The sequence below is a fragment of the Zeus faber genome, assembly GCF_960531495.2.
Source record: "Zeus faber genome assembly, chromosome: 15".
Classification (NCBI taxonomy): domain Eukaryota; kingdom Metazoa; phylum Chordata; class Actinopteri; order Zeiformes; family Zeidae; genus Zeus; species Zeus faber.
Window position 1 is genome coordinate 10557727 of NC_137194.1, and position 18595 is coordinate 10576321.

Below are 18595 nucleotides of genomic sequence, written 5' to 3' on the forward strand. Positions count from 1 at the left end.
TCGCAGTTTTTAATTTATTTTGAAATCACACCAGTACCATGTCTGACCGCACAGTTCTAGAATCACAAATGATCGAAAAGACAAGACGGCGATGATCTTCACTCTAAAATATATGTCCATGAAAACTTCATAACATTGGGGGGGGGGGGGGCAAAAAAAAAAACAACAACATTAAATTATAAAAGCCCATTGAGTATTTGTGTCAACGTGTACAAATGTGCATAAGTTACTGTACGAGAATACTCTGAGTGGTCTCTCCGTGGGGTTCCTTTACGAGGCTATCTTGTGAACCGCCACCGTGATGGTTCCATGTGTCCTCACCAGAATGTTCCTGTAAAAATGTAAAGAGTCATGTCACTGCAATTATATATATATATTAAAAAAAAAACCATATATATATATATGTACACAAATACACACAACTGAGAAAGATACACCCAAACCGTCAATCAAAATGCTGGACATTTCAACAGCTGACCTTCACTGATCTGCGAGAGCTTTTTGGTAAACTTGGGGAACTCTACTCATCACCCCAGCTTAAAATGCCACGACGTCACATATTTCCCGTCTCGTGATCGTGTGATCCTCCCAACGCTTAGGCGCATGCCAGGCAACCAAGCAAAACTAAAAAATAATAAAGCCCAAGAAAAAAGAAAGAAACCTAGACTTAAACCGGCACGTGGGCTCACTCTTTCTCCACGTCGGTGTGAAGCTGAAGGACTGGGAAACGCTCGTAATAGTTGTAGGGAGACGAGGCGTTGGCGGCAGGGGGCCGTGATAGTTCGCAGCATCCACAAGGTGGCAGCGCAGCAAAGCAGATTTTTGAGCGTTTTGACCAGCACACCGCTTTGGAATGAGGTAGTACTGGAATGTGGTAGTACTAGAACCAGGTAGTACTGGCATGAGGTAGTACTGGAATGTGGTAGTAGTAGAACCAGGTAGTACTGGAATGAGGTAGTACTGGAATGTGGTAGTACCATAATGAGGTAGTATTGGAATGAAGTAGCACTGGAATATTGTAGTACTAGAATGAGGTAGTACTGGAATGAGGTAGTACTGGAATGGGGTAGTACTGGAATGGGGTAATACTGGAATGAGGTAGTATTGGAATGAGGTAGTATTGGAATGAGGTAGCACTGGAATGTGGTAATACTGGAATGAGGCAGTACTGGAATGAGGTAGCATTGGAATGTGGTAGTACTAGAATGAGGTAGTACTAGATTGAAGTAGCACTGGAATGTGGTCGTACTGGAACGAGGTAGTACTGGAATGTGGTTGTACTGGAACAAGGTAGTACTGGAACGAGGTAGTACTGGAATGTGGTAGTACTAGAACATGGTAGTACTGGAATGAGGTAGTACTGAAATGTGGTAGCACTGGAATGAGGTAGTACTGGAATGTGGAAGTACTGGAACGAGGTAGTACTGGAATGTGGTAGTACTAGAATGAGGTTGTACTTGAATGAGGTAGCACTGGGATGTGGAAGTACTAGAATGAGGTAGTACTGGAATAAGGTAGTACTTGAATGAGTTAGTACTTGAATGAGTCAGTACTGGAATGTGGTAGTACAAGAATGAGGTAGTACTGGAATGAGGTCGTACTTGAATGAGTTAATAGTGGAATGTGGTAGTACTAGAACGAGGTAGTACTTTTTTAACAACAAAACCAAACGGTTTAAATACAAGGGATCAATCGGCACAATTTGGGGGAAAATCCCATTGGCGCCCCGCCAGTGGTATTTTCGCGTCGCCGCATCTCAAAGGAGGGATCAAACAGTCACGCACACTCTGGTTTCATCTCAAGCTAAAAAATTAAATAATAATAATAATAATAATAATAATAATAATAATAATAATAATAATAATGATAACACCAGCGCTGTGGCAAAAAAAAAAAACCAACAAAAAAAAACAAAACCCTTTGTTTCCAGATCAAGAAGGGTCGTGAGGGCAGGGGAGCCGCCGGGGGGCTTTTGTTCCACACAGGCGGCAAGTGTGTCGGCAGCAAACTACAACACACATGATCTGATGTTAAATCCCTTGTGCTACAAATCAGGGGGCGACACACAGAAAGCTCGGTCGAGCCACACACGCCCGGCACCGCGCCGAAGGAGAGTTCCTCGGAAACCTTCAGGAGTCTCTATGAACCAGCTCCAAATGTCTTTTTTTTTTTTTTTTTGGGGGGGGGGGGCTACCAAGCCGCGACAACCACCAACCACCAAGCTGCCAGCGGGAGTATTCCACTGAGGTTATCGAGTGGGCACCTTCTTTCACCGATGTTTCATTGGATTAGACCCACTTCACCTCCGGAAGGTTAACAGAGAGTTGTGGTCGTCCCAGAATCCCCCCCATCGCTACAGGCGCTAATGCAGACATGCCCAGCGGCTACCCTCGATCCCCAATATAGGTTTACAAACAGAATTGGGGTAAAACCCTAAACTTATTATATTGATTCAATTCTAGTGTCTCAACCAGTTAAGTGCGTGTACCATGTAGCGAACTGCCTTGCAGCCACCCAGGCTCCAATCCGTCCAGTGGTCACTTTCTGCCCGTATCTCACTCTACCTCAATATTTCCCATCCCTCTCCACTGAGCTCTGCAATAAAGGCAAAAATAGACCAAAAAATAATTACAAGGAATCCACTTGTAGGTGAATTACCTTTTTTTTTTTTTTTTTTTTTCCCCCTCTCTCTCTAGATCTCGGCTTTGTGTTTTGTTAAGACGTTCGCTTCGAACCTTTATGGAACATTAAGAGGATGACAGTGAACCAAGGATAGAAAGACGGCGGTCCAACCCTCCTCGAGCTGACCGCCACCGTCTGGCGCTCGCCCTCACCCTGTGTCAGACTCCAGGCACACGGTGGGCGTGTCCGTGGGGTCTCTTGTGAGCGCCGCCGCTTGTTTGGCCAGCACCGACACCACACCGCCGTGTTCGTCTGCCAAGGAGCCACGACCTATTCAACGCGTAATAAAGAATACAATTATTACTTGACATCAATGGTACTTGGAATATACTTCATAATAATGTAATAATCAATGTTGTGGTGCTATAAACACTCGCGATTAGTAAACAGACTTTTCTCTAATTGATTGGTTGGAAAATAATGAAAAGGAGAATTATATTACTTTACATTTTTCCCCAGAGGGCACTGTTCTTTTTTTGGGAATGTTCGTTCACATCAAAAGTTTACCGACCAAAGCTAGCAACGCCAAATTCACTGTGGCTGCATTTTACTTCTTGTGCATGCTGATCAGTGAGTTTTTGCTGCAAAAGACAGACCCCACCAGCAACAATGGAAATACCATATAGAGAAGCACATAATGTATAATGTGAATACATTGAACGGCAGTTTATTAAAAACATCAGCTAAATCAGTATCGGATAGTTATCAAAAATGGCTTTATAATCTCAGAGATTACCACTTAAACCATGCAAAGTTGAAAAGTATCCCTCCATAACATTGGCGACACACTTTTTGGAAAAGACCCTACATTTTCAACTCAAGAATGTCAAAGTCAGATACTAAGCCAAAAATAGAGTTGCAGGCAGCAACAGACGGGGTCCGGGTTAGTCGCAGCAATTGCACTTATGTAAAAAAAAAAACAAAAAAAAAAAAAAGAAATAAAGTACAACTACAGACAACTACACAACGTAAACTGGAAACCCCCCACTTACCACAAATAACATGTTAACTTACTTAAACTCTTGCAAACATTTCACAGCTTCACTTTGCTTTTTTTTTTTTTTTTTAGTTGGAATGTCACCAAAATCCAAATAAATGTGAAATGATATTCATTCGTGTTTTAATAATCTATACTGAGATAAGCCTGCACTGTCTCATCTCAATCTCATCTCTCTGCTGCGCTCAGTTTGCGCTTGACAGGCGATCCGCCAATCAAGGGCGGCCGTGACTGGAATCTCGATCATGACGCCACACTGTACGCTCACCCCCGAGACCACATGCAGCGGCAATGTGGTCGGAAGTCAGTGATTCCCAGCGGGAGATGTCGACGAGGAGCAAAGTGACGCAATCTCGGGAGACTAGACGATGGGAGAAAGTTGAACGGATTTAAACTTTATGCTCATAAGCTGTGACGCAAAACAGCGATAATGCATTTCCACTGGTCCGACGGCTAAAATAAAAAAAGATGAACGATCCCCTGACTTTGGTCCCTACCAAACTTATGTTTCCCATGATGGAGGAGAAGCTTATCGTTGCGGTAGCTGGTTTGCCCGTGCATTACGACTTGCGAAGAGACGTAATTAAAAAAAAAAAAACAACGCGTGGAAGAAGTTTCGGACGGTAGTTGGGATCCCTGCCGAGGTTTATTACATGATGCCCTGAAGTTAAAATGTGAAAGTCCAAGTTGGATCTCTGTTGAAGTTCTCGTGGAGTGTCCCTGTACTTCCATATCGTTTGATTAAAAACACTTTCCATGAACAGTATGATGTCATAATATAGCACGCATCATATAGTCAGAATACATGGGAATATCTTTTGTGACGCTAATCTGGTATAAAATGTAAAAAAGTATATATAAATATAAATATATATATATATATATATATATATATATATATATATATATATATATATAAAGTTATATAGATAGATAGATAGATAGATAGATAGATAGATGAGTGGGTCATGTTGCATATGCATTATATGGTATATGACATTTTATTAACAAATATAATTGTAAAAAATAACCGTGTCACTTAAAATTTAACATATTTACAGACAACATCTAAATAAATGAATGCAGCTATGTGCACATGAAGCGATGAGTTGAACAGGAATACCTACAAGCGACGGCAATCGCCTCCGGCGTGAGCTAGAAGCGACAGCTCTTTGGCGATGAGTTGAACAGGAATACCTACAAGCGACGGCGATCGCCTCTGGTGTGAGCTAGAAGTGACGGCTCTTTGGCGATTGAGCGTACAGAAGCGATCGCTTCTGGTGTGAGCCTACGGATACTCTGGTCTCAACATGGCGGCGATCGTTGTGCGGCGCTACAAACACACCAACACACCAGTAGAGTCTAGAGCGCTGCGCTCCATGCAAAAGCCCCCCGAGCCATACCCTGCACATATACGGGTACCGCTCACTTAACGACCGAGTTCCGTTCCCACGCCTGGAGACAATACTCACCGACTACGGGAACGAGACCGAGACTTGAGAACGGCGATGAGATGAGATGCTTGACGCCGAGACGCCGCGCTGCCTTGCCACGACCAAAGTTCTGGTACGGCGTACAATACCGACTGATCGGAGAGCTGGTCGCAAGTCCGCGCGGCCGTTGAACCGGTAGGTCGTTAAGTGAGGGGTGCCTGTATGCCATGTTGGACGACGACGTCACAAAGCCCTCTGCCCCACCACCCCTTGTCCCTTCGCTCCGCTGTCTTTTCACTCACTCCTCCTACAGATATAGTACGATGTGGATCACACTTGGACCACGGCATGTGTGGACTGCCCCAAATGCAAATCTTATTCATTTGTGTCCGCGGGTTCGACGGTTTCTGAGCGCCGGCACTCTGGCCGGCGATAATGGCTAGAAGAAGAAGAGACGGAACAAAAACAACTCGGGTCCCCACCCCTCCAGGGCGGACACCAACAACAGGATGGAAAATCTGTCCCTGAACCTGAAGATGCCGTTTCTAAATCAGGCGGCTAAGAAACCGTTAAAAAGCATACGGACGGCCTGTCCTTCTACGCACCTACGTGGACTTTTGGGTGAAACCATTTCAAATTAAACATTTTATTTCAAATAAAATAACTTTTTTTTTTTTTTCAATAAAGACGTGTTTTCTCACAGCCCAGGTTGTGTCCTTGCTGGTCCGTAACGAGCACACCCACAACCGCTGGGTTCTTCATACTGTCAGAAAACAAGAGAGAGCGTTTTAAAGGTCAGTTATTAAAGACGGAGGGTGAATCCACGCGTTGTTCGATAATTACTTACGTTTCATCCAGATGCTGTTCGAGCGTCGCCTCCATGATCACTCGACGCCAACAACTGTAAACAAACTTTGGTGCCGTGTTTACTTCCGGGTTCTCTCCCTCAGTCAGCTGACTGTCACGTGCGCTACGAGTGCACGCGAGGGTCAGACTCGCGCGTCTGGTTACGCGATTGTAACCGAATAGTTATGTTCGTAACAAAAATGGGCTTGATGATGATTGTTGTAAATCTAATGCAGCATTGCAACTTAAAACACTTGCCTGGTGTGACATTTAATGACTATGACACACACATCATATATTCCTTTCCCTCAGGCATGAAGATGTCGAGGATATTGAAGGCTCTCGTGCTCTCTGTCGCCTATTATCAATAGAGATCTATCAGTACACAATACACTTCCTGTCTATGAGAGATCCAAAGCCTGTGAAACCTTAAAACAATCGTAACATTCAAACCCCGGTGGCTAATGGAAGTGTCAATAATTTCCTAGCAGCATATGACATATTTGTTTAACATACATATTCAGCGTTTATGCACTGCTTCTACGTGGCTGCATCCCTATGCACTCACACAAAGCCATGTCAATGTGATTTTCATAATATGAATGATTCTCAGCTTGAGTATGCATCTAACGGACAGAAAAATATACTTAGAATCTCGTATCTCTTATCAAAATAAAACAGATGAGGCTGTTTAATAAACCAACATTAATGTAGTATTTTTTTTTCCTCGGTGCATTTGCTGTCTTATTAAATCCATAACAGATTAATAATGTAATCATTTCACTATATATATATAGTTTTTATTAGCAACTGCTCCTACTCCAGAGTCTGGAGAAAGAAAACACACAAAAATATCACTACCACACCTCACTGGCCTCATGATTCAGTTTATTGGCATATTTTGTTTATGTAGATGTCTATAGACAGATTTAGAGGATATAGAGGGTTTCTGTCGACCGACCCGGCGGCGTGGCCTCGGTGCTGCTGCTGACCGGACAGAAAAGCAGGGATGTAGCGATGGCATCCGAGGAATCCATCACCTGCAAGCGTCTCACCGCCTAACCGATGGGATTTGCCCTGCCCCCCTCTTTCAATTCTTCTCTTTTTCGCTCCCGTCCTGTCTTCTCTCACGCCTAACACTGTAAATCAGGACCTTGCTGCTCTAAGTCGCCCACACTCCATGATTCGTCAAGCTAGGATCAAGGGCTACTCACAAAATGGAGACACACAGACACACATGCGCGCGCATGCACACATGCACGCATACACACACACACACACACACACACACACACACACACACACACACACACACACACACACACACACACACACACACAATCCTTCTCCAATCAAAAGCAAAAGGGGGATTCAAATATGTTGCACTACTGAAATCTACATTATAACGTATGAAACTACAGTTACACTATTGAATATATTCCTCCATATCTAGTCCTAAAACAGACACATCAAAACAATACGCAAAATGGGTTCTTAAACAATCACAGGTTCAAGTCCTGATCTTTCCAACAAAAGTGCGCTGTGGTGTCGGGGGGTGGTATGGTTTGAGCAGCCACATTGGTTCTGGTCCTAATTATGCCCTGTACACAATACACAACTTGCAGCATCGTCAGATCGCTGTACTGTTCACAGCACACAACGTTCTGTCTTGTGATAGGAAATCTTGCGGTCTTGTGGCTTTCACACTACATGACTCATCGGTGACAGGGGGTCATACATTACAAGATCTTTCACCGGGAGGAACCTCCGACGAGTCTGTCGGGTCTCCGAACTACGTTTTGTCACCAAAACACGACGTGAGAATTGACACCCGAAATGAAGCGATACCGTGCACAGGATAGGATTTTTTGTTTTTATTATATTCTTGATCACTGTAAAAAAAAAACACAAATAAAAACATAATTTAAATAAGAAGCATATCAAAGAAGAAGAGAGAAGAAAGGTATAATTGGTATGCTGTGTTTCCCTGGCTGCTGCTCCGTGCACTCCCGTCCCTCAGTCTCTCCTTCTCGAGCACTTGAAAGCCGGCGACACGAGTGAGCGTTTAAAAGCGCCAGGAGACCAAGGCTGAGTTAAAAGGGGACCTGGTGGCGTGGTGGTTGGTTCCTCCATCCAAATCCCGTTCCTTGAATGAAATGATTGGAGGAGACAACCAAGCTTTGCGCCGTAAGACTCGTTGGATGAGAACTTCAGTGTGGCGGGACTTGAGGGTTCGATGCCGGGAGAGATTTTGAAAGCCAGCAACACAGCTGCGCGTTTAAATGCGCCGAGAGACCGTGAAAGGCTGAGCGGGAAAGCGACCTGTTGGCCTGATGGTGTTGTAATTGTGCACCCGGAATACATCCGAGGATGTCGGGCAGGTGGCCTGTTCAACTGCCCCGGTAGCTGGATCGCAACACCAACAAAACCCGCTGGTCAGTGGCGTCACCAGAAATTTTTCATGGGGGTGGCCAGATAGGACCACAGAAAATCTTGGGGTGGCACACCAAAACCTCGTTGGCGTGGGGGAGGCATGTCACGGCACCATGGTGGGGCGTACCATTAACGGTGAACAAACAAAGTTTATTTTAACATGTTTATTTACAATTAGCCAGAACCGTGAAGGGAGCGGGAACAAAGCCGGTCTGGAGCTTGTGCACGCAAGATGCACGGGGGGCCCGAGCGACCAATGTTTGTCCTGCCTTCTTGTGTTGTTGAACTTGACCAGCTACCTATCAGATGTGGGGCGGCCATAGTGGTGGCCATAGGGGTGGCCAATGAGATTTTAGTGGTGGCCATGGTATGGCCACCCTTGGCCACCGCCTAGAATCGCCACTGCCGCTGGTCTGGGGGATAACTCGAAGCCCCCCTAACCTCTGGGAACAATGCCACTAGGGTTTTTTCTGAGAGAAAGCCGCATGCAGCTGACTGTTGTTGTAGATGGAGAAGTGTGTTCAGAAGAAGAAAGCATCTCGGTTACGTTTGTTTCATTTTGTCACAGACGCGTGATGAGTAAACATATCGTCTAGTTTAATAACTCTCTTACAGATGATGTATACCCGAACGAACGCTGCGAATCGTGTGACCATCTAACACGATGATTGAGACACTGCACTTTTGTAGGTGGAGAGCACTCAGTCTTAAAGCTAAAATACGGTGTAAGACGTAAAAAACATCTTTGAAATTACGACGACTGCCAGTTGTGAGGCGTTTCAGGACTTCAGCCGTGCACAGCTTTCTCCCGGAAAACCCCCTATTGTCATCGTTTCCGGAGGCTGGTGGGGGCACAGAGTCCCACCCCCCCAGACCCAGACCCAGACCCAGACCCAGGCAGCAGGATTCATTCCAACAATTTTCCACCTGATAGCCGCGGACCTGTCCTGGGTGTGCGATGACACCACCACCACGCCACCGGGTCGCCTCCACGCTCAGCACGCCGGGCTCATTTCAACGCGCACTTGTGTTGCCAGCTTTCAAAAGCTCACCCGGCATCGGATCAAGTCCTCCAACGCTGAAGTTTCTCGTCCAACAACTTGTCTCTTTGAACCACTGAGCGAAGAGCGTTTGAACGCTTCGGTTAGCAGCCTCATTTAGCTCCTTCACTGAAAGGAGCTCTCTCTACACAGTTTTTGTTTACTATATGCTAGCATTAAGTGAGGTGGAGAAGGGCCTCACATTGGTCCTGCCTCGGGCCGCCAAATCACTAAGACCGCCGCTGGTGGGGGGTGGGGGGTGGCAACGGATGAGAGAGTGGGAGTGGGTGTAGCCCAGGAGACCTGGGGATGTACACAAGCACAGAGCCAGAGACACAGTTCGAGGCGCCGGGCACGAAGGGACAGCAGAGGTAGTTCAGTCCAGTTTTTTGTGAAGCCAGAGAGCTGTTGTCCCGCATCCGCCATGGGCTCCAGGGCGGTGCTGCTCTCCATCCTGCTGCTGGCTCTGAGCTGCTCCAGAGCAGCCGTCATCACTGGGGTGAGTGGGAGCTCTCCCGTGGATCTGGTCAGTGATCAGTATTACATTTAAGACTGCGATTGGAGAAACAGTTCTGTTGTTTATTGTTTAATTGAACTTAATGTTTTACGGCCATGTCTTTACTAACCATTTCAATTATGCTACACATGGGATACTACACACTGCACTGCTTGTGTATGTCAGTGGTCCTAGTAGTGAATTTTCAAATGTTATTAAATTATTTTTGACATGTCATTGCACCTGCACAGGCAGATTCCATACGTCACACATCAAACATGGCATTAAAGTCACTGTGATTCTGAGAGTGTCCGAATAACAATGTCGATGAGTTGCCTTGGAAACTTCCCACCATACTCTGTGGTCACAGTGAATTTGACTATTACAGTATAGCACACATAGTTGCACAAACAAGAAGCTTTCTACATATAAGAAAATTGCCCTTTGTTTCTTGAACCGCTGATGTGCAAACAATGTATTTTCAAATAATTATATTTCCTTTGCCTATTCATTTTCTGTTAATTCAGTTACTGAGTGAATGCAATTACCAACTGAACCGACCGAATGCAAAACCACATCCTTAATTTTTTCAAATACAATGGACAAACAAGAGGAAATTATTCTAGTCAGCTAATTGGAATACACTTTTAAATAGATTAGAAGATGACAGGCAATAGATAAAACAGCTTTTGCCGTGCAAACATTAAGGGAAATGACACTATATGCCAATACAGACAATAAATTTCATTATGCATCAAAAACTCTCTTGGTTCTCCTTCTATTTCTGGCTTTCTCTTTATATTTCCCTATTTGTAATTCTCAACACCCTGTGTTCATCACTCTAACTTTGCTCAAACAGTTTTCTTCTTCTTTCAGTCATGTGAGAGAGACACGCAGTGTGGCTTGGGGCTGTGCTGCGCTGTCAGTCTCTGGCTGAGGGGGCTGAGGATGTGTGTCCCGAGGGGCGTGGAAGGGGATGAATGCCACCCCTTCAGCCACAAGGTGCACAGAAACGTATAACCTATCTGCATGCAACTTACTATCGTGCACTCTGTGTGTTTGTGCGTGTTTGTGTGTGTATGTGTGTGTGTGTGTGTGTGTGTGTGTGTGTGTGTGTGTGTGTGTGTGCGCGTGCATGCGTATTTGCATTGCTATACTTGTGAGGACCAGTGAGAAACAGGCCAGCGCGCGTGCGTTGGCCTGTTTCTTTATTTGCAGAAGTTAAGATGCTATCAAGTTCTAGCTTCAGGGGCTTTAGAAAATCCGCTTATAACTGCAGAGACTATTGATCGACTGTACCCCGAATCAAGCTGTCACAACCATCCTTCACTTTGATTGTCTGGAGATGGCGATGATAAATTCTGTGAAGATAATCGCTCTATCTGAGCCATGAGCCCTGACCAGAGACAGGGTGAGACAGCATTCCCCTCTCCATGTCTTGTGTTTTCAGGTGCCCTACCCAGGAAAGAGGCAGCACCACACCTGCCCCTGTCTTCCTCACTTGGCTTGCAGCCGGTACACTGAAGGCACATACAGGTGTACTGACAACTTCAAAAATATGGACTATTAATGGATCCCAAAAAATAAAAAATAAAACGAAGGAAAAAGAAGCACAGCGCACGCAGCGCCTCCAACCAAGCCTTGAACAGCCGACCACGGAGCGCAAATTCGTCTCCCATCTCTTATTCTTTACTTTTATTGGTGTTTACTACGCACTGTATCCAATGTACATCTGGATTCAAGTAATGCATCTGTGGGTTGAAAATGAAATGCCAAGACAATGTACCCGTTCCAGTAAAAAGGGCGGCAAACCTTTTACTGGATAGAGAACAAGGGTCCTGACAAGCTTTTGGTGAAGCCTGCAATATATTGCTATTTTTGTTTCATGCCTATGTATTTTTATTTATCCAGAGAAATATTTAAACATTTGAAAATAAAACTAAAGTGATATGACGTCAGTTTGATCAAAGACCTGCGTATGTTTTTTGTGTGTTTGTGAGTGGTGGTGTGTGCTCCTTGTGTGACGTTCTTTCAATCTGACTTGAAGGTGAAAATCAAGCTCTCACCTTCATCAGTACATGCATGACCTTCCTAGTCCGCTTAACCCAATCCTCCAATATATACTTTTCCCAGATAAATGCAGGTCTTTTGACAATGAATTCCACTTAAAATGAGTGAAAATGTGTATATTCCAATATTGGAAACACAGAAAACAACTGTATTACAAAGTGCAAGATGTCAGTGATATGATTACAATACAATTATAAGCCCCAAAATACATAATAGATTAAATAACACTATCAAAGTGGCCTGCATCTATGTGTTTTTTTCTCAGAAAGAGTGGATATCAACATTAAACAAAAACTATGAATAACAAATATTCCAATCGGTCTTGTGTTTATTTTGCAATCATTAATTCATTTTTGGATAAGATTATGAAGGTTAACCTTCTCTTTCCGGACAGGAAGTACGTTCTTTTTGGCCATTTTTACACATATCTTTAACCATTTGTCAATAACTATTGAGCATAATTTTTAATATTTGAATAAATTGTCCAATTTTACCAAACCATTTTTAATTTGTATACTAAAAAGTAGGAACCATCATTCTATCCGCCAACATTTTAGAAAATACATATTAAATTCTATAATTTTAACTAACAATTTAGGAGCTTTATCAACGCTTTCCCTTTAAAAGGGATATTTGTTTATAGATAAAAGATCATTATTTATCATTGTCTCACATTTTATCTAATCGCATGTGCTAGAGATAAGGGGATGGAAATAGTTAGACGGAAGGGCATTTCGGGGACATAACGTGCTGTGTACAGTATAAAACTTGGGAGTCCCGAACCAAGAAGCACACACTCTGCATCCAACAGCGAAGCGAACAACATGCTGAAGTCACTCGTCGTCCTGTTGGCCCTGGTGGCTTTCTCCGAATGTCTCCACAAGTAAGTATAACTTGACTCACAAGAAAAATAAAAAAAAAAGTAAATATCTACTTACTGTACATGCCATAACATACACAGCCAGGAATGTGTTCTTTATTGTCCTAGGGCTGGCCCTTCAGGGTGGATGGCTTTATACACTAACAGCATTGTAAAGTAGGAGATCTGGGCTTATTCTCCTTATCTTCCATGCTGAACAGGAAGGAGAGGCTTGGTGAATACATTCGATTAGCACATTATTTTTATTCCTTTGAGAAAGCTTAGCAAACATCAGTCACGGCATCAAGATTTAAACCAACACCCTTGAAGGGACTGTAACGCTGATTTAGACTCTAAGGCCAAACTACTTAACATTAAAAATATGTGTCTATGGTTTTGTGTGCAGGATTACCCTGATCAAGGGGAAGACTGCGAGGGAGTCCCTGCAGGAGAAAGGTCTGTGGGAGCAGGTCAGGAAGCAGTACCCGTACAACCCGACGGGCAAGTTCAACCAAGTTGGCACTGAGTCCATGACCAACGATGCTGACGTGAGTTCAGACCAAAAGGAGGATGTTTCACCTTGTTTCTGATTTTAACCTTCTGCAAAAAGCCTTTAAATGGTCAATGTTCAAGTTCAAGTTCAAGTTCAAGAGATTTTCGTAATCACCGGGTGTCATGACATTTCACTGCATATCTGTATGACCGTATGTATATGTATGTTTGAGTTTAAATAATCATGCGTGTCTTCCTGCCCATTGCTGTGTCATCCTAGATGTCCTACTATGGCGTGATCTCCATTGGCACCCCTCCCCAGTCCTTCAAAGTGATCTTCGACACTGGTTCCGCCAACCTGTGGGTCCCCTCGGTCTACTGCAGCGACCAGGCTTGCAGTGAGTCCCACTGACACGGGTACCACAACAGAGGTGGCTTGTTTGGATTTGTGCTGTAGACCAGGCATATCTCAGTTGGGTATCTACCAAATAGCTATGCTGGGAAAATATGGAGGAGTGCAATGGGGTCTTCGGAGGGTGTTCCAACAATAAGCCTTAGCAATACCACTATCAAATACAGTCCATCCAATACAGAGCTCCAAAGTCTGCCACAATGTTTTGCAGAAAACCACAGGAAATTCATCCCACAGCAGTCCTCCAGCTTCCGGTGGGGCAACCAGCCTCTGTCCATCCAGTACGGCACTGGCAGTATGACTGGAAGACTGGCTATTGATACTGTGCAGGTGACTGAAACACCCCCAGAAACAAAAATGCATTACAATACCAGCTATTATGTCTAAACTGTTATCAAGTTTTGTTTTCGTTTTTCCAGCAAAGGGGCCTTGCAATAATAAAATTTGTGAACCCGCGATCTAGTTGACTGTGAATGACAGCCACCCTTTTGTGTGTAGGTTGGTGACGTCTCCGTGACCAACCAGGTGTTCGGAATCAGCGAGACCGAGGCTCCCTTCATGGCCCACATGGCCGCTGATGGCATCCTGGGATTAGCCTTCCAGTCGCTCGCCGCTGACAACGTGATGCCCGTCTTTGACAACATGGTCAAACAGGACCTGGTCTCCGAGCCTATCTTCTCCGTCTATCTGAGCGGGTACTGACCTAGTACAGCAAGGTCAGCTGTGTTTGTGTTTTCTTTTCCGTGATATTGTATGTCTGATATTTGTTTTTCCATTATTTCAGAAAAAACCAGCAGGACAGTGAGCTGGTTTTGGGAGGCATTGATTCCGGCCACTACACTGGACAGATCACCTGGATCCCTCTGACCTCTGCCACCTACTGGCAGATCAAGATGGACAAGTATAAATAGAAGTCCAGTTAAACTTATTGACTGAAATGACCTTTTAAAGACATAACTTGCATGTAATGTTCTAACTGTGCTCTTTATAGTGTGATGATCAACGGCCAAGCTGTGGCCTGTGTTGGCGGCTGCCAAGCCATCATTGACACTGGTACCTCCCTCATTGCTGGCCCAATCAACGACATCAAAAACATGAACTCTTGGGTTGGAGCCTCTAACAACCAATACGGAGATGTGAGTCACACGACGACTTTCGCTTGACCTTAAATTTCCTGAAATGTTCTACTACTACTACTCAGATATCAAATGTTTTGCCCACAGGCCACAGTCAACTGCCAGAACATCCAGAGCATGCCTGACGTGACCTTCACTCTCAATGGACACCCTTTCTCCATCTCTGCATCCGCCTACGTCTCTCAGGTGTGTTAACGCAGTCACATATGCAGACACGTATCAAGTTTTTGCAATACTGGGGAGTTCAACACATTTCTTTTTGTCTCTCATTAGGACTATTACGGTTGCCACACTGGCTTTAGCCAGGCCAACTCTGAACTCTGGATCCTGGGAGATGTCTTCATCAGGGAGTACTACGCCATCTTTGACACCCAGTCTAAGCAAATCGGTCTGGCTCAGTCTGTCAACTAAAACAAAGCGCTAACCTGGAGATCCAGTTCCGCTAGTGGACCGAGTTGAGTCAAGAACAGCTTAAATATTTAAACTGGAAATTGTTAATGATGTAGAGGTGACCGGGCTGTAGTTGTCATGGAATAAAATTGATTTTAGCAACCAAAACGGTGTGTGTGCTTTTGCGTTGGTGATTGTGACTTCAGTGACACAAACCCAGAGAAGCTGCCATGCGTGTTTGCCATACAGCAACGACTATGCTGGGAAAACCTTTGGTTTGGTCCAAGTGTCATGAAATGTCGCTGAACCCCAAGTGTGTTGATTTTTTTTCTCTTTAAAAGAAAAAAAACCCATCCTTTCATGAAGGTACCATGAAGGATGGTGGCTATCTATTTTTGTGAAAAGGAAGAAGAGGCTGAAAACTGAATATTGAGTGACCCATAGAATAGTGGAGGATCAGGTTTCGTCTGAGGTTGTGGTTGAGAGGAAGATAATAAGGACACACAGAGATAAAACTGGATAAACCGACCAGTGTGTTGACCCTTGATCAGGAGCTGCTGAAAGAAAGACGGGTATCAAACCGCCAAACGTACAAAAGAACGGAATTGCCTTTGAAATTCCATTCGATCACTTTATTAACATTGCACTCAGGCTTTAGAGGACAAAATTGTAAAATCTGGGATCACCAGTCAAATTAATACTGGTAAAGCTGTAATAATGGAAATAAAACAACTCGTTAAGCATTAACATATCAAAAAAGATTAAATAAAATATGTATATCTCTTAGAAAGCGCTGGCTCCTAATGTATCTAATCATGAACAAAGAAAGTAAGATAGAAAATTATGAGGGGAGGGCAAACCTAAAATGTTGTCCATAATGGATTTTTTTCGACCAGGGCACAACTTAGCTTTACTGTTGAGAAACTTCCCACTCCGCTGTTGCTTCTCACTGTGCTTGAGTCCAGTCCGATGGGGCAGCTTTTTAAGCTTTTAAAAATACATGCAATCTCCTTTTTGAAAGCAATCTGCAGCAGAGTGGTAGGTTTTTCGTTTGTTAAGTGTTTGTGCCACAAACAGTTTGAATGATGGGAACCAACATTTTAAAAGGCTGAAAAGAAGCGATCCCACCCTTTTAACTGTTGTGATCTGGATATAAACCGATCAGCCACAACATTAAAACCACTGACAGGTAAAGTGAATAATATTCACTTATATTCCTTGACTGACAGCCAATGTGGAGTACTCCACGGTCCAATCACGCCCGTCGCTCCAGTCAGTGTCCGGGCCTCTTGCAGTGGGGCTGAAAGTCCACAGGTTTACGTACAGCTGTGAGGGTGTGTGGCGTGGTATGAAGTCCACGGTGGTGTAGACAGTGCTGCTCACTTCCTGGGGCAGACAAATGGTACCCAGTGTCACGTTACATCTTAAGAAGGACGTTTGTGACAAAAAAAAAAATTTCTTTATGTCGAAACAACAGCTGAGCCTGAGTCATAGGGGCTACACGCCCTATTTTAGCACTCACAGGAGCCTGGTGTTTTGATGAGTCAGATAGTGTTTGGACACGTCTTTCTGTGAAGTAAAGAGCATATCAGGTTGTGGTTTATAGATTTAAACGAATATCGTGTGCATAGTTGAAAGTATACATTTATATCAGTTATATTTTATATTTATTACAGTTATAATTTTCTATAAATTATACATAATTATTACATCGTTATAACAAGAAATATATTATTATTATTATTATTGTTGTTGTTATTAATAACAATAATAATAATAATAATAATAATAATAATAATAATAATAATACAAATTGTATTTTTGTTATAATAATAATAATAATAATAATAATAATAATAATAATAATAATAATAATAATAATAATTAATATTTTAGATTCAAGTTGAAATGCTTACTTTTTGCCTTGAGTCTGCAGCAAACAACTGTGGTCACAAGCACAACGATAAATGCAATTGCAATTGACACAATTGCAGCCAAATGCACGTCAGAGATCCAGGGAATGCTGGCAAAGGGAGTGCACACTGATTTAAAGGTCCTGCACATTGCATCCATAGTGGCTTTTCAACTGCAACCAAAGAAAGCTGAAGAAGTGGAATTTTCATGGAGTGCTTACACGGGACCACCACTGTGATCCTCGGCCAGGATGGACCCAGTCGTCTCAGGGGGACTTCTGAACGTCTTCAAGGGTTTAAGGGTGGATGTTGGTGAAGGTAGAGGAAGGTTTCGGCGTGCTGAATGTTCTAAAAAGCATAGGGAGATTTGTAGATATGAATCACAATGTTCATCATGGCAGTTTAACACAATTAAAGGTCGGGACATTGTGAGATCACTTACCAGATATCTCCACATAAAAGTCTTGGTAAATTTGATGGATTTGGGTCCCCACGACCAAACATCTATAATAGCCTGCATCCACCAACTGGGCATTCCATATTTTGAATTCAATCCAGCCGTTGTTTTGGGTTTTGGTGACTCTTCCTCTCAGACGGTCACAGGTAAAACCTTTGGTGTCCATGAGCGGGTAACAGGCTCTGTGATACAGTTTGCAGCAGGATTTGTCCAAACCATTGTAGACGGCAGGGAAGGAAAGCTTCAGCAATATTTGTCCATATGTCTCAACCGTCTGTTGTCCTTTGGAATGAGGAGCATCTGTAAAACAACCGTGTTCTCTGAGCAAATAAAATACCATAATAACAAGTCAATGCAAGGCACACAGAAAGAGGGTAAAAGGTGTGGGGGAAAACGGACTCACCATACCTAATAAAAGAAGCAAGAAATATGTGAACTTCATCTTGTGTCAAATGCTCAGACAGGCTCAGCACTTTTTTTTTTTGAAAAGTAAGCTTTGCACTTTTTGAACAAAGTATACACTCCTCCTTTCCTGTGCTGAGTAAGAAAGGAGAAGTTGCCAGAGGGGTCACTGGAAGATACTTCAGACTCTGCTGCAGTTTTTCTACATTATTGCTTCATTTTAAAATCTGTCATTTCTCTCGACAAAAAACATTGTTCACCACAACTTCTTCCAGCGAGTGATTGATTTAATTTTGACGTAATTTTTTTTTGCTTAGTTCCAACATTTTCTCCTCTCTCCTTTCTCCTTGTGGCACGGTGGCACAGTGCATTGCACTGGGTTAAACGCAGAGGCCTCATTTCACCGGCCACCATTCAAAGTGCGTGTGTGTACGTGCATGTGTTGTAGTGTGGTGTGCTGTGTGATGATTAAAGATTGTTCTTCTTTTCTTGGCCTCACCACATAACTTTTTTTTTTGGTCTGCTGACTATTAAGAA

The 18595-nt window shown here is 43.5% G+C and overlaps 3 protein-coding genes and 2 long non-coding RNA genes across 5 annotated transcripts; 2 read left to right on the plus strand and 3 right to left on the minus strand.

The window, feature by feature from the left end:
- Positions 1-6052, minus strand: lamtor5 (late endosomal/lysosomal adaptor, MAPK and MTOR activator 5). The gene is made up of 4 exons (XM_080014761.1): positions 5960-6052; positions 5814-5875; positions 2835-2952; positions 1-331 (listed from the first exon to the last, which is right to left on the minus strand). The coding sequence occupies exons 1-4, from the start codon at positions 5992-5994 to the stop codon at positions 271-273; spliced, it is 276 nt and encodes a 91-aa protein (XP_079870887.1). The 5' UTR covers positions 5995-6052; the 3' UTR covers positions 1-270.
- Positions 6053-9855: 3803 nt separating this feature from the next.
- Positions 9856-11497, plus strand: prok1 (prokineticin 1; the record flags this gene model as incomplete). Its single annotated transcript, XM_080014808.1, has 3 exons — positions 9856-9930; positions 10804-10929; positions 11378-11497. 3 exons carry the CDS (start codon positions 9856-9858, stop codon positions 11495-11497), a joined length of 321 nt encoding a protein of 106 aa, XP_079870934.1.
- Positions 11498-12821: 1324 nt separating this feature from the next.
- Positions 12822-15307, plus strand: LOC307240742 (pepsin A-like; the record flags this gene model as incomplete). The annotated part of the gene is made up of 9 exons (XM_080014593.1): positions 12822-12880; positions 13263-13404; positions 13629-13746; positions 13972-14090; positions 14259-14455; positions 14545-14661; positions 14752-14896; positions 14984-15082; positions 15170-15307. The coding sequence occupies 9 exons, from the start codon at positions 12822-12824 to the stop codon at positions 15305-15307; spliced, it is 1134 nt and encodes a 377-aa protein (XP_079870719.1).
- A 698-nt stretch (positions 15308-16005) lies between these two features.
- Positions 16006-17322, minus strand: LOC307240771. The gene is made up of 3 exons (XR_013844526.1): positions 17203-17322; positions 16809-16855; positions 16006-16672 (listed from the first exon to the last, which is right to left on the minus strand). It is a non-coding gene; the product is annotated as an uncharacterized lncRNA (long non-coding RNA).
- Positions 17323-17468: 146 nt separating this feature from the next.
- Positions 17469-18104, minus strand: LOC307240769. Its single transcript, XR_013844525.1, has 3 exons — positions 18065-18104; positions 17642-17956; positions 17469-17547 (listed from the first exon to the last, which is right to left on the minus strand). It is a non-coding gene; the product is annotated as an uncharacterized lncRNA (long non-coding RNA).
- Positions 18105-18595: the final 491 nt, after the last annotated feature.